General features: G+C 44.0%; 1 protein-coding gene across 1 annotated transcript in view; it reads right to left on the bottom strand.

Moving 5' to 3' along the window:
• LOC144685323 (ran-binding protein 17-like) overlaps positions 1–16112 on the bottom strand; it is a 947082-nt gene that overhangs the window by 130122 nt on the left and 800848 nt on the right. Inside the window, exon 25 of the mRNA XM_078549733.1 lies at positions 490–656. Within this exon, the coding sequence (XP_078405859.1) occupies positions 490–656 (167 nt within the window). The remainder of the gene's footprint in view (positions 1–489; positions 657–16112) is intronic.

Raw genomic sequence — 16112 nt, 5'->3', positions numbered from 1 at the left:
CAAATACTTCCTCCTCCCTGCATTCCCTGTGTCTTGAAAGTAAGACTCATTGCACCATTTCCTATGACAGCTAATTTGTTCCTAGGATTGCAAAAATATGGAACTGAACATCTCTCAGTCTTTCTTTCCTCCTATAATCTAGAGCCTTTTAAATCTTAAACATGGTAGTGTCACCTAATCAGTGAGTCTTCATTTATCTTATCTTCTCATGGTTTTTTCAATGTTGGTGGTGCTTTAGATTTATCAAAATAAAAAATCCAATCACTGTTATTAAGCATCACTCGAGTACAGGGGGAATAAATGGACAACCGAACAAGTGTTCCCTGATGGTAAGTGTCTTCAATACCAGGGATACCAATTAACAGGCATTAGTAAAGTGTAAAAGGACAACACATGTTAGTTATCTGGTGTAAAGGCCCAGTGTGATGCTGGCATTCTTCCATACTATCTGATCAGTCGTTTCTATTGCAAGGAACAAAGGCCAGTTACCTGTTGTAGAAGCTCTGGGTTCTGCTGCATCGTGCATAGTAATCGCTCCCCTTCTTGTGCCACCTGTCTCAATCTCAGAGATTTTTTATTACTTTTCGCCAGCTGCTTGAAAAGGTACGTGACGACAAAATCCAAACTTGCACAGCAAGCAGACGAGATTTCTGTATCTGCAAGACAAGAATGAGACAGTGAACTGGAGGGGTCTAGGCTTTTTTAATGCCATTTTTGTTGCCGTTTAGTCTCTTTTCTCAGAGGGTGAATAGGACAATGTCTGAGATTGGGGAACGAGTTTCTGGGAGGAGGGGTTGTGTGGGACGTGGGAATGAGCTGGCTGGTGCTGAAAATGCAACAGAATTGGAGTTTTTGCTCAACTATTCCATATTAATGAGGCTTTCTCCCACTGACCCTACAAACTCCAATGAGTTCAGATCCAGCCAGTGTTTAGATAGACTCCGGTATGTTGGGAATGCCTGAGCCAATCAGGTGCAAAGTACAATCAAAATGTTCACATCGGGAAGTGTAATAGTTGTCATAGAATATAAACCTAAAGTGTTTATATATGTGTCAGATGATCTGTTTTATCACAATAAGAGTGTTATGCCATGAAATTGCAATATACAATCAATGTATCATCAGGTCTACGGGCTTATGATGGCTGAGTAAGTCAAATTGTGTTTTGAAAGCTAAGGAGGCACAGCTAGGCAGTATTCAAGATTGGAGTTTGGGACCTGGGATTGATTTCCCACAAGAGTATTACATTAGCGATTTTCCAGTCCTCTGGGACCCTCCCTGACTCCAGTGATTCCTGAAAGATCACCACTAACGCCTCCACTATCTCTTCAGAACTCTTGGGTGTAATCCATCTGGTCCAGGTGATTTATCGACCTTCAGACCTTTCAGTTTTCCTAGCACCTTCTCCTTGGTAATGGCCACCATACTTACCTCTGCCCCCCCCGACTCTCTTGAATTTTGGGGATGTTACTCGTGTCTTCCACCGTGAAGACTGACACAAAGTACCTATTCAGTTCCTCCGCCATTTCTTTGTTCCCCACTACTACTTCTCCAGCGTCATTTTCCAGCTGCCCAATGTCCACTTTTGCCTCTCTCTTACCCTTTATATATCTAAAAAAACTCTTGCAATCTTCTTTTATATTACTGGCTAGTTTACCCTCATATTTAATCTTCTCCCTCCTTATTTCTTTTTTAGTTGTCCTCTGTTGGTCTTTGTAGGCTTCCCAATCCCCTGGTTTCCCACTGCTCTTCGCCGCATTGTATGCTTTCTCTTTAGCTTTTATGCTGTCCCTGACTTCCCTTGTCAGCCAAGGTTGCCTCGTCCTCCCTTTAGTATGCTTCTTCTTCCTAGGGATGAATTTTTGCTGTGTCTCCCAAATTACTCCCAGAAACTCCTGCCATTGACCCATGCATCCTCCATACCCACTCTCCGAGTATCCTCTATGTACAGAACCAATGAGCCATTGGCAATTCTTTGAAATGCTCCTGAAACTGACAACATAACCAGAGGCTTTGAAAATCTACTTTGAGAAAAACTGTTCAGCTTACAACCTCATAAGAGCATCAATGAACAACAGTCGTTCATAATATCAATGTCAAAAGTTTTCATTGACTTCACACCTCTTAATCATATGCAAATAAACAAACAGGCATTGAAAAACACATCAAAGAATGAATTACAACTTAATAAATATGTCACCTTCCTGATATCATTCCCAAATTTGACTTTTAGCTGGCAAATGTGCCCATTTACAAACTGTCACAGTTTATTATGCAGCTGTTCAGGATCCAACTTTTCTTACCTTATTACCTTACCTACCTTTATACAACCCACCTCTTTTTCAGTCTTTCCTCATAAATCATTACACTGATCTCATGGTTCTTCATTGAACTATCTCCAGGGCTTGAATTAGATGCAAGGAAGAGGTATACAAATTAGCCAGAAAAAACAACAGACCTGAGGATTGGTAGCAGTTTAGAATCCAGCAAAGGAGGACCAAGGGATTGATTAAGAAGGGGAAAATAGAATACGAGAGTAAGCTTGCAGGGAACATAAAAACTGACTGTAAAAGTTTCTATAGGTATGTGAAGAGAAAAAGATTGGTGAAGACAAATATAGGTCCCTTACAGTCAGAAACAGGGGGATTTATAATGGGGAACAAAGAAATGGCTGACCAACTAAATACATACTTTTGTTCTGTCTTCACAAAGGAGGACACAAATAACATACCAGAAATGTTGGAGAACACAGGATTTAGTGAGAGGGAGGAACTGAAAGAAATCAGTATTAGTAGGGAAATGGTGTTGGGGAAATTGATGGTATTGAAGGCCGATAAATCCCCAGGGCCTGATAACCTACATCCCAGTGTACTTAAGGAAGTGGCCCTAGAAATAGTAGATGCATTGGTGGTCATTTTCCGAGATTCTATAGATTCTGGAACAATCTCTGCAGATTGGAGGGTAGCTAATGTAACCCCACTATTTAAAAAGGGAGGTAGAGAGAAAACAAGGAATTATAGACCAGTCAGCCTGACATTGGTAGCGGGGAAAATTCTGGAGTCCATTATAAAAGATTTAATAGCTGAGCACGTGGAAAACAGTGGCAAAATCGGACAGAGTCAGCATGGATTTATGAAAGGGAAATTATGCTTGACAAATCTACTGGAATTTTTTGAGGATGTAATTAGCAGAGTTGATAAGGGTTGAGCCAGTGGATGTGATTTATTTGGACTTTCAGAAGGCTTTCGACAAAGTCCCACATAAGAGATTGGTGTGTAAAATTAAAGTGCATGGGATTGTGGGTAGTGTATTGAGATGGATAGAAAACTGGTTGGCAGACAGGAAACAAAGAGTAGGAATAAATGGGTCTTTTTCTGAATGGCAGGCAGTGACTAGTGGGGTACTGCAGGGATCGGTGCTGGGACCCCAGATATTCACAATATATATTAATGATTTAGATGAGAGAATTAAATGTAATATCTCCAAATTTGCAGATGACACAAAGCTCGGTGGAAGGGTGAGCTATGAGGAGGATGCAGAGATGCTTCAGTGTAATTTGGACAAGCTGAGTGAGTGGGCAAATGCATGGCAGATGCAGTATAATGTGGACAAATGTGAGGTTATCCATTTTGGTAGCAAAATCAGGAAGGCGGATTATTATCTGAATGGCTATAAGTTGTGAGAGAGGGTAATGTGCAATGAGACCTGGGTGTCCTTGTACATTAGTCGCTGAAGATAAGCATGCAGGTGCAGCAGGCGGTAAAGAAGGCAAATGGTATGTTGGCCTTCGTAGCCAGAGGATTCGAGTACAGGAACAGGGATGTCTTGCTGCAATTGTACAGGGCCTTGGTGAGACCACACCTGGAATATTGTGTGCAGTTTTGGTCTCCTTATCTGAGGAAGGATGTACTTGCTAGAGAGGGAGTGCAGCGAAGGTTTACCTGACTGATTCCTGGGATGGCGGGACTGACATATGAGGAGAGATTGAGTCGATTAGGATTATATTCGCTGGAGTTCAGAAGAATGAGGGGGGGGATCTCATAGAAACCTATAAAATTCTAACAGGACTAAACAGGGTAGATGCAGGAAGGATGTTACCGATGGTGGGGGAGTCCAGAACCAGGGGTCACAGGCTGAGGATATGGGGTAGATCATTTAGGACTGAGATGAGGAGAAATTTCTTCACCCAGAGAGTGGTGACCCTGTGGAATTCGTTACCACAGAAAGTAGTTGAGACCAAAACACTATGCTTTCAAGAAGGAGTTGGATATATCTCTTGGGGCAAAAGGGATCAAAGGGTATGGGGAGAAAGCGGGAGCAGGCTATTGAGTTAGATGATCAGCCATGATCATAATGAATGGCGGAGCAGGCTCGAAGGGCCGAATGGCCTACTCCTGCTCCTAGTTTCTATGTTTCTATGTCTCTCGAGAGGTGACGAGATTAAATCCAATAGGGAATTCAGGAGAAACCTCTTTACCCAGAGAATAATTAGAATGTGGAACTTGCTACCATATGGAATAGTTGAAGTGATTAGCATAGATGTATTTAATGGAAAGCTGGATAAGCACATGAGGGAGAAAGGAATAGAGGGAGATGTTGTTGGGAATAGGTGAAGAAAGGTAGAAGGAGGCTTGTGTGGAACATATGCTGTAGCATGGACCTCTGGGGCTGAATGGCCTGTTACGGTGCTGTTAAGTACTGTGCAATATTGTGTATAGCATCATACAGGTTGAGCATGGCTTTCTCCATATTTTACTCTTGAGTCAACTTCATTCAGTGGTAAGACTCTCATTTCTGAGTCTTACCATTTCTGAATCTAATCTGGAACTTCAATGCAGTACTGAGGGAGTGCCACCTTTCAGACGATATGTTGATATAAAAGGCCCTATGATCCTATTAATGTTCTGAAAAGATAGAACATGCAGGGTTATGGGGAGAAGGCGGGGGAGTGGCACATGGTGCATTGCTCATTTTGAGAGCCGGTACAGACATGCGCCTTCTGTGTTGTAACAATTCTTTGAAGACCAGCAGAGGAGTACTTCTGGCCTGGTCAACATTCATCCCTCAACCAATACCACTGAAAACAAATTCAATTATCATTTATCTCATTGCTGTTTTTGGGACCTTGTTATGCCCAAATTGCTGCATTTACCTACAAAACAGAAACTGCACTTTAAAACAATTTGTTGCCTATAAAGCACTTGAGAACATTCTGAAGCTGTGAAAGATTAGTGCAAATCCTTTCATCTTTCTTTACTGCTGTGGTTGTATTATTCAGTTTTCCATTTGTTTTGTTGATTGCTGCTGGTCAGTGATTGGACATAAAAACAGAAAGTGCTGGGGAAACTCAGCAGGTCTGGCAGCATCTGTGGAGAGAGAAACAGAGTTAACGTTTCAAGTCCAATATGGCTCTTCTTTGGAACACAATTGGACATGCTGAACCCACTAACATCCTGAGATATCTTCAGTGTCACTGTTTCCTATAGCTGCTTTTATGGTGGCGCCAATGGGGCACTTGCATATCTACCTCCCAAGGCGCAGGTCCTGGATATCTGGTGGCAATCCTAATATTACTATATCAGGGTCACTAGGATCTGCATCTAGGAAGGCCTGCTTTTGCATCATTAATTTCAAGTACTATTGATACAAACACTCCAGTGCCATCAATATAAAAGAGCTGAGATGTGCTACATCCATTCCTGCTCGATCAACATCAAGTTATTGAGGCCTCTTCCCTGGTAATAGGATAACACATGTGCAGCAAAAGCAAGTGAGTTAACAATTTACCCATATCAGTATTGTAGGAGTAGAGTCTGGTACATAAAGGGTTAATATGGGACTGAGTACAGTACCACCACACAATGATGTAAGAAGGCACATGACCCAGAGCCAGGCTCAGTCTAGAGTTGGGTAAAGACCTAGACTGGAGTCAGTTCCATACCGGTACCCTTTACTGTAAATATGTACATAGTCATGAGTTGTTAATAAAGACCTGCTGTTAACATACTTTAGACTACAAAGCCTACTTCATGGCGTCCGAAGCAGGATTCTTCATGGTGGCAACATCAGGATTAAAACCCTCAGCCTCACAAAAATGCTGAGAAACTAAGAAAAACAATACTTACAATGGATTCTGCACTGAACCTAACTCCCAACTGAAGCTACAGATGGTGAGAAAACTCACCAGAGAGGAAAAAACTAAAGGAAAAGCTCCAGAGACGGAAGGGCCTGGGAGCAAACAAGAAAAGGTAGAAGTTTTACTCAAGCAGAAAACTCTTTCTTTAGCAAGCAGAGCTCTCAGCCTGCAAGGGTGAGATAAAATTTTTAACTTCCAGGCCAGCTAATCCTGGGACATCCCTTTGAAGTAATTCAGTCAGAAGCGCGATTTGAAAGCAACCCGTCACTAATCCCGATCCCAGGCTCTGAGTCACATCACATCGCTCTCGAGTCCAACAAAAAAACCCATAAATAATTGATTTTGCCTATTCTGTGTACCTTGTGACCATCCAAGTTTGGAAACAGTAAGCCCACGGTCCATTTCCAAGTGTCCCGACTCGTTGCGCGATATCGTTGAATGAATTAATTCGGTTGCTAGCCGACCTACATCGCCATTACGGTCCCTTCTTCTTCAGGCTGAAGTGCACCACCCCCATTTTGAAAAGCCCGCCAAAAACCAGTATGCACGGGAAAATCCTTTGTTTAGCAGTAACCGGTGATGCCATCTTGAAAGCCCATAATCTCTTAAAGCTGTACCCACACTTTTTTAAATTGTCAAAAATGGGTCGCAATTCCATACTTCCAGTTCCACTTGGATTCACCCATGGCCCAGACCAGACACAAAATTGGAATATATTAACAGCAGGTCTTAATTGGCAACTCATAATGCTGCAGGTCTAAATTAAAAAAATCAGATGCAGAACAAGTTAGTACACTTCTTTACTTGATTGGGCCAATAGCAGGTGACATCATTGCATGACAAGCCATCGATGAATCATCTGCCAAATTTAATGATGTTTTGAAATCTTTCGATGCCTATTTCAACTGAGATAAAATAAAAATATTGGCTAGGGCTAAGAGAGTACAGCTCCCTGGGGAACTTTCAATTCTTTCATTAACAATCTCTATAGGATGGCTGAAGGATGTGAATATTCCACGCAGTGCCATGCGTCCTGTTTACGCTCTCTCCATCTGTTTTTATGCAGGAGAAGCTGGCTCACAACAGCAGGGAGAGATTCCAGACTGGGAGCGGAGTGGCCTACATTAGGCCCCTCACTTGCTTTGAGGAGTGTGCTATCGCACAGGCTGAAGACGTGGACCGTGCCTGTGGTGACAGTTAGGTCGGCGGCGAACACCCACGTGATGATCCTGCACCCGATCATCCCTCTTCCAACGCAACTTTGATAGCTTTCTCTCCTGTTTTTGACTCTGCTGCCATTCATTACTTATCTCTACTTTGGTTCACAGGGAGCTCTGCTAAGCAATCGAAAACCTCAGCCAGCCAGTCCCTCAGCTCCATCCAAGTCCTCACATCCAGTCATGAGGACACCCCCTCCATTGAAGAGCTGGAAATAAGCAGCCTGAGTGACCCGTCACTGCTTACACATACCCACCACCAACGCGGAGGCATATACCTCAGTGGGACCTAGATCTAGAGCAGGCTTGGATTCACAATCTGGTGTTTACTGCATGAACACATGTCCGCAGCAGGAGGAGGCAGGTTCAGCCGAGCTCTCAAAGGACTGCTAGGGAAGAGGCATCAGTGAGGTCTGAGTCAGATGACAAGCCTCTGGATTCGGCATTCAAACTCATTGTGGGGAGTCAGCAGAAGGTGGGGTAACATCGTGCAGAGCAGTTGGAAGCCCTCAACAGGGGTGCACGTGAGTCAGAGGAGTGCGCCCACCTGTTCTCTGATGAAGTGGTGCCCACATGTGTGCGTATGGAGGTCTCCATGGGAGGAATGGCGGACGCCATGGAGATTCTGGTCCAGCAGAATGTGGAGATGCACGTAGACCTGCACTCGATCATGGTAGCCATGGGTGAGTTCCTGCAGTGGCAATGCAAGAGGGAAACAGGGCACCTCAGACTCCCTCCAAGTGCTCCTTTCCCTCAAGGAGTCAGGCTGGGGCTCTCGGGCACCTGAAGGGAGGAGGTGCGGCAGTTGGCCACCCCTGGGTCATCCATTCAAGAATCTCAGTGGCTGTCCTCTCCCTCCGAGTCCCCTTTGCCTGTGACCACATCAACCTCGTCCTCTGTCACTGCAGAAAGAACAGCTGGCCCACAGGTAGACAGCCAAAGCAAGCAATGTCTCTCAAGGCCTCAGATCTCCTGAGGACGCACGCCGAAGTCATCAGAGGCAACAGAGTCTACCATTCCACAGGTTGTCTCCACCCCTGCCACGGATGTCAGGGCAGCACCTAGAAGAAGTGTTAAGCCTAGAAAAAGTAACACATTTTGTCACTTTATAATCTGAAAATATATTCACTTTCACTGAATAATGTGCAATGTTGTCTTTCATCTTCATTTGCAGGCTTCACGAGTCCTCATCCTGCATCCCCCTTCCCACTAGCAGTTGAGCTGCATGCAGATGGGCAACGAGTGATTCTGGAGGGAGAAGTGTGTGTGCGGCAGGACCCTTTGGAGCCTCGTGCATGCACTCTCCCACGCACACGGAGCCTTCCTCCATCATACCCGTCTCAATGTCCTAGCATTTTCAATGTTGCCTGCTGGGGTTCTCTTTCAGTTGTCCATCTGAGGCGACCTGCATCTCCGCCCACCCACTGATCACAGCCCCATGCAGCACCTGTACCCATCCAACACGAGACTCCGCTCACTTTCGATTTCGACAGCCATGGTAGTCGTTAAGTTTCTGATCAGCTCTCCTGTCCTTTCCCTTCCTTCAGTCACCCATCTCTTCTTCCCCATCACTGTTGATCCCCTGGCATCACCTACACCTCCCCACCGTCACCTACCAACCCGAACCCTTTTCTTTCCAGGATGTCCAGGTGAATATGCACGCTCCTTACTTTCCAGGGAATCCCACCTCTATCCACATTGACCTCCCCGACCTCTTCCTTCCCACCCCCAGGTCTGTGTATGCCCTCAAGTCCCCACCAACCACTGTCACCAACCCTTCTACTGCCATTGTTGCAACCTCCCATCCTTCCGGCTCACTCTGCCCCCCTCCATACACACCACTCCCTCCTACCACGCCCACCCTCAGTTCACTCCCCAGGAGGCAGTCATTAACTCCACAGACCCCTCTCTTCCACGTTTATCTGGATACCCCCCACCCCTTACTCCCTCCTCCACCATTACTCCCTCCTCCCCCTCTGTTTCTCTCTCCACAGATGCTGCCAGACCCACTGAGTTTTTTCAACATTTTCTGTTTTTGTTTCAGATTTCCAGCATCTGCAACATTTCGCTTTTATCTATCCATCTCCAGACTGACCTGGGCTCTGGGTCATGTGCCTTCTCGCATCGCTGTGTGGGCAGTCTGTCATCAGTCCCACATTAACCCTTTATGTACCAGACCCTACTACACCTCCCCCAAGTCTTTATCCCATGGATATAAAGTTACTTTAGTTTACTTCCAAGTTTTACATTGTTATAAGTCTTGTGCATTAACATTGTTATTACAACCTAATGCTATTCTAACATTACTGCTAATACAGTATTAACGTTAACAACATTAACACTACCCCATCTCCCCCGTTCAAGCCCTTGAAGTTAAAGGTTCAGGCGGTCTGGAAGCCTTATAACCCTTCCACATCTCATTCACCGTTCTGTCGGAAGATTGGTAGGCTCTGGTGTCGCTTGTTCTTGTTATTGGCTCATAGGTTGAATTGGTGTTTGGGTATGGTTTCATCCATTCCTTCCATTGCTTGATATTAAACTATGCCTGCTTGTTCTGGCTGGTTTGAATGTACATAGTTGTTGTTAGTCTTGATCGTTTCTTGTGGGCTGGACAAAAATGGTATTTGTCTACTAGGTGGTGTTTTTCCTTCTTTCTTTTCAGTTTAGGCCGTCTGGGGGCTCTCTGAGGCTGAGGAAGATAATTCCTGTGGTGAGATGATGATTGAGTAGCCAGCTCACCTCTGCTTTTTCTTGCTGATGGTGCACAATTGCTACCAGGTTCCAGTATCCCTTGTGGTTTTAGCACACTGGCTAGAAGTTGCTGTGTGTGCACAGTGATTGATGTGTCTGCTGACTGTACCATCATCAGTTGGAAGTAGAGGTTCCTCGGATTGTTGATTCTTTTCTGGTATGACTTCCACCAGAGGTGTTATGGAAATCTTAAGTATGGTAGGTTAGTCAGATCATTGGGGACTGCCCAGGATCTGCAATGATGATGGGCAAACCTACTCTGCCAAAAAAAAAAGCAAGATCGCAGGTGAAATCAGAATCTGATACTCTTTAGTGTACCAGGACTCAGGGCCATGCTGTTCTGGCTGTGTTCTAATGACTGTGGTAGTCTTGACATCTTCCGCCGGATGGAGAAGATCGAGGGCTATGCAGGCATCTCTGCTCAGAAGAGTGAAAGGCTGATTGCGGACATCAGCTCAAAGGTTTGTTTGTCACCATTCCTCAGTGGTTCAAGGATCATGCTGATGACTGGGAGTCGGACTCCCTCTGCTCCATACAGTGGAGTGTCCATCATTCGAATCCAAAGGCCTTGGAGCCATGATTCCTAGTCTGACAGGACTGGGGGAGGAAGTGGCGTAGTGATATTGTCACTCGACTAGTAATCCAGAGACCCAGGGTAATGCTCCACTTTGGCATATGGTGGAATTTGAATTCAATAAAAATCTTGAATTAAAAGTCGAATGATGAAACCATTGTCGAATGTCATAAAAACCCATCTGATTCATTAATGTCCTTTAGAGAAGGAAATCTGCTGTCATTACCTGATCTGGCCAACATGTGACTGCAGACCCAGAGCAATGTGGTTGGCTCTTAAATGTCCTCTGAAATGGCCTAGCAAGCCACTCAGTTCTCAAGGGCAATTACTGATGGGCAATAAATGCTGGCCCAGCCAGCGAGGCCCACATCCCATGAACGAATAAAAAAAAAGCAGGAAATTCAGGAGTTTGCTGAGACCACTAGCATCTGCACATTATCTTCTTCTTTAGCTTTGCATCACTGCTGATGATTGACATCTACTGCTCATCTGTTGTGAGTGTTCAGGTAGGAATATTGCCCAACTTGAGCAAGGTTTTGTTGGTTGCAGTGGGAGCCTTATAGGTCTTTCTTCACCAATGCAGAGGCTATTGCCACATGCTCCTTCCTGGCAATGGTGCTTTTCTGGGGCAATCTAAAGACGTTCTTCAAATTTCTGTGCTCCTGTGTGGAGACTTTGGAGCCAAGTGCTTTGGCCATGTGCAGACACTTCCCATTTGTTGAAATCAATCTGACATGCACATTATACCTTAAATAACACATAGGGCAGAATTTTATGACAACGGGATTTTACATTCCCACTGTCGTCAATGGGATTTATAACAGCCCGCCGCATTTTACGGCCCCATTCTCACTGAAACGGGGCCATGAAATTCTGCCCATAGTTTAAACCAACTACCTTGCCTGAGGATGGCGTTGTCAGAACGCCCTTAATATCGGAAAACATCCCAAGGTGCTTCACAGAATGTAATAAGACAAAAATTGCACTAAGCCAAAGGGGAAGATATTAGGATGATTAACAGCTTGGTTGAAGAATTAAGCTTGAAGGAGGATCTTAAAGGAGGAGGAGGAAAGAGATAGAGCAATGGAGGGAGTTGGGAAATGAAGCCCAATAGACAGAGTTGATAAATGTAGAGCTGTTGGAGGGTTGCAGAACTGGTGACAGCTACAGAGATAGAAATGAATATTGTTTTCAAACTGGGATTTAGAGGGGTTAGAAAGGTCTGAAAAAGAGATGCTATTCTCTAGATCTGTATGTATTTTCTGATTCTAGGTGGTTGAAACCATACCTAGCTGCAAATTGATACCATCTCTGCTGTTTTGAACAGATCACTATCTGATGTTTTCATTCATTGAGCGTTAGGAAAAAACAAGTTCTCTCCTGAGATTCACTCTTCCATGCACCACTAATCCGGGGCCTATTGATGTGATAAGCACACAGGAAAAGGGTGGCTGCAATCATCTGAGATTGCATCACGGCAGCTGAATTCAAAACACAAAAGAGTGATTAAGTCATACAATTAGCATATCTGCAATCGGGGAAGAATGCTGTTGTTCTCAAAACTCAAATCTGGTTAGCCTCCCAAGTTACAAATCTGACCTTTCCTTTTGTTGAGTCACGGTTGTGCTGACAATTGAAGTGACACCACTGTTATGACATTTTAATGTTTGCCAAGATGCCTTTGTGATACTTTACTGACAAACAAAAATGGCCACTCCCAGAATTGGATGTAATTTTAGTCCATGTAAGAGAACTGGAATAAATCCACTACATGCCTCAGTAATAGGGAAACAAATTAAAACTGCTATTTTAAAACAATTTTTGAATGATGTACATGTACAGTTTAATGTTTTCCCTCTAGTTAAGGGCCTACCCAGCATATTAACCTATAAATCAAAGTAGCAGAAAGCACTAAAGCAAGAGCATATACAAAAAACCTCTTGCTTCTGTTTGTATCCATTTTTAATTGCCTAGAAATTACTGTTTGAGATATTAGATAATATTCTGGATTCCACAGAACTATTTGAAGAGCAGGTGTTCCTCCAAGTGTCTGACCAACATTCCTCCCTCAACCTCCAGCATCACAATACCTGAAGCTCTGGGATAACCTATGATTTGATAAGAATGTTGTATAAATAGAAATTCATTTTTTCTTAGCCAAAAGTGTTCCCATTGGTGGAAAGACCGAGAACAAGAGAACACAGGTTTAAGGTAATTGGCAAAAGAGGTTATGGAGACATGAGGAAAAGCTTTTCACGTAGTAAGTGGTTAAGATCTGGAATGCATTGCCTGAGAGCATGGTGGAGGCTGGTTCAATCCAGGCATTCAAGAGGGAATTGGATTATTAACTGAAAAGGAAGAATGTGCAGGGTTATGGGGAGAAGGCAGGGGAAAGAGGCACTAGGTGCCTCTAGGGCACTGGCTCATTTGGAGAGCCAGTGCAGACACACGGGCCGAATGGCCGCCTTCTATGCCGTAACCATTCTGTGATTCTATGAATGATGCTATTGCTTTGTCTGCTGTCTTAACATGAATTCCTTTATTTCAAGCAGGTTAATGAGTCTGTTAATATACCAAACAAAGAAATATCAAACAAATATTCTCACAGCATGTCTAGTTGACGTTACACGTCTTGTCTGAAGTTGAATTTTTTCTCCAGCAGTGGAAGGGAGAAAGCTGAGGTTAAGTAGAAAGTGATTTCAAAGTATGACAGTTGGGTGGATACAATAAACTTGACGCAATAAACTTCAAGTGCATTTCAGCATCAGAGCGAGTACAGAGGTGGCGCCAGGCAGCAAACCCAGAGAGTTGCTCCAGCAGACCGGACTGCTAATGCACAGTTTGGACAATATGTGTGCAAATTGTTCTGCGGATTACTGATAAGCAGTGTTGTGTCTACAAGCTAACCTTTCAGAAACATGATCCCCTCCTGTGAACAATTTTCGTTGATTTCTTAATTTTCTTTTAGAGATACAAGTAACAGTTTTGCGGTCAGGTTGAAAGACGATCTTTTGCCCACTCTCGGATACTGCATCATTTGGATTTGTTTCAGAGACCTTTTATCTTAAATCATAACAGCAAATGCTGGAAGTACAGCACAGGGCTCAGAGCCTCTGCAGAACAAAAAATGTCTGAATAACATTGCATATGGCAAGTCTCTGTTCAAACTGAGTTCTATTGGAAACATTAATTAGCCTTATTTACAGATGCTAACTTCCTGTATTTTCAGATTTCCAGTATTCACAATTTGCCTTTCATTTAACCCAAATCTTTTATCTTTCCAGCCACTGTAACAGACAAATGCAGATCAATCTCTCTAACCTGTGCTCTGACAACAGTGACCCTGATCAAAATGGACATTTAATAATAAGCAATGGATAAAAGCATGACAGGAGAGAACCATATTTAACACCATAGAAAATACATCACATTTGTGATAACCAAATGGTAATCAGAACATGCTATAGACTGCGGCATATAAATTGACCTTTGAAGCTTTGAAAAATCCTTCCAAAAACACGGTTCGATTTATGCGCCGAGTATAAAGTGTGAACTTCCGATGTTGGTCTAGGTGACTGCCATTTTGAAATGTGAAAAAAATTTCTGCTTGTCAGTCACCTTGCACGGTTCAGATGTGTCTTAAACTCCCACACATCTTCTTGACAACATGGCCAGCTTGATCCTAAACGCCGACTTACAACCTGTGTGTCAGGTTGACTTATACAGTTGTTTTTGTGAATTTTGGCCACCGCTAGAGTGGGTACTTCTGTTGAACAATAAATCATTTTGCATTTCAGGCATATGGTGCCACCACCCAGCACGACTAGGTTAGGTACAACAGGGCTCAATGTAGACTACAGCACCTTCTATATTGCATCAACGAGGTACTCCAATTCCAAGACCTATGGGGGAGCAAGGTGCATGAGAGTAGCTCTGTTCCGTTTTTCACACCTGTATCCTGTGATCTTCCTCAGTGAGGCTGAAAATTCCATATCAATTAGTTTTGTGCTGTTGGCCTCTTCCTGTGAGGAACTGGATTAAGAACAGGTGGTTATTAATGGTTTTAATAAAAATTTCCTTGGCATAATTTAGGTGGCATAAGTTTCAATCCCAAAACGATCCTGAAGATTGAAACATATTTCCAGGAACAGCTGAAAGCTGCATGGAATCTGTGGTGTTCAAAAGAGTTGAGCTATCATCATCCATCCAGTCAACCATCAGACATAGGCCTGAGTTTTACGTCCCGAGATCAGGCATGCACTTAAAATTGCGTGAAATGACGTCAGGCGTGTGTCCTGACGTCATCACGCACGTGTGCAATACTGAGGTCAGCAGGCGAGCGCAGGAGTTGGAGCCACACCCACTGACAATTAAAGGGCCAATTAAGGCCATTTAAAAGCCTATTGACAGAGAATTTACATTGTGCGATTTTGCACTCATTGCACGAGCAATGTCATCCAACCTGTCATCCAAAGGCCCCTGGAGAACAAGCACTTTCATTTTATTTACGATTTTGCTGCTGTCATAATTCTGAGTTTTGCCAGATTTCCTTTTGATTGCCCTAGCTATCTAAGCCGGTTCACCTACAAATCTGTGCCAAAGTTCTCAAAAAATAAATCAGTCTGTACACACCATGGGGAGCACTGACATTTACAAAATACATTGGTCTTGAAAATCCATGGCCATTTGGTATATTGCCACTGTAATTATATTGGTGGGGGGAGAGGGTGGTGTTGTTGAACTGAGGGTAGGGGCTCTCTGAACGTCAGACTCCCCATGACCCAGGTCTTCATTATGACCCAGCATACAGATACTGTAGGTTTGTCATCGGAGGTGTCCCAAGTGCTCCAGCAGTAGATGTGGAACATGACCAGATCCCTGCAGAATTAAGAATAGTTTTTTAAAAAGGATTCCCTGGCAAAAGGGAACAACCACACTTTGTTTGCAGCTCCCAGCACCCCCTCCACTACTTCGCACCCCCCACCCCCCATCACGGCTACTAGCCCAAGAATGCAATCTCTTCCGGGCAGTCCAGAGGTGCTGCAATAGCAGGTAGACCAGATGCACCCTTTATAGCATGGGTGTCCACCATGTTGGAGCTTTCTGATCTCTGGAGTTCAGTAGGTTATGGGTTCAAGTCCCAAGAGTTGGGCACGTGGGATGTGGGCTTACAGTCCCAGCACAGTCCTAAGAGAGTGCTGCACTGGCTGTGTGCCAGTGTTCAGGTGAGATGCTAATCTGAGACTACGTCTACCCTCTCAGATAGATGGAAAACATCCAACATTGCTGTCTATGGGAGCTTGTTGTGTGCAAATTGGCTGCCGGTACATTTTCCACATTATAGCAGTGACCACACTTCAAAAAGCGGTGAGGCACTCTGGGACATTCTGAAGTCATGAACGGTGGTGGAGAAATCCTTATTAATTTCTTTTTC

This window comes from Cetorhinus maximus, chromosome 10 (assembly GCF_964194155.1).
Source record: "Cetorhinus maximus chromosome 10, sCetMax3.hap1.1, whole genome shotgun sequence".
NCBI lineage: Eukaryota > Metazoa > Chordata > Chondrichthyes > Lamniformes > Cetorhinidae > Cetorhinus > Cetorhinus maximus.
This window is presented reverse-complemented; position numbering and strand designations above follow the sequence as displayed.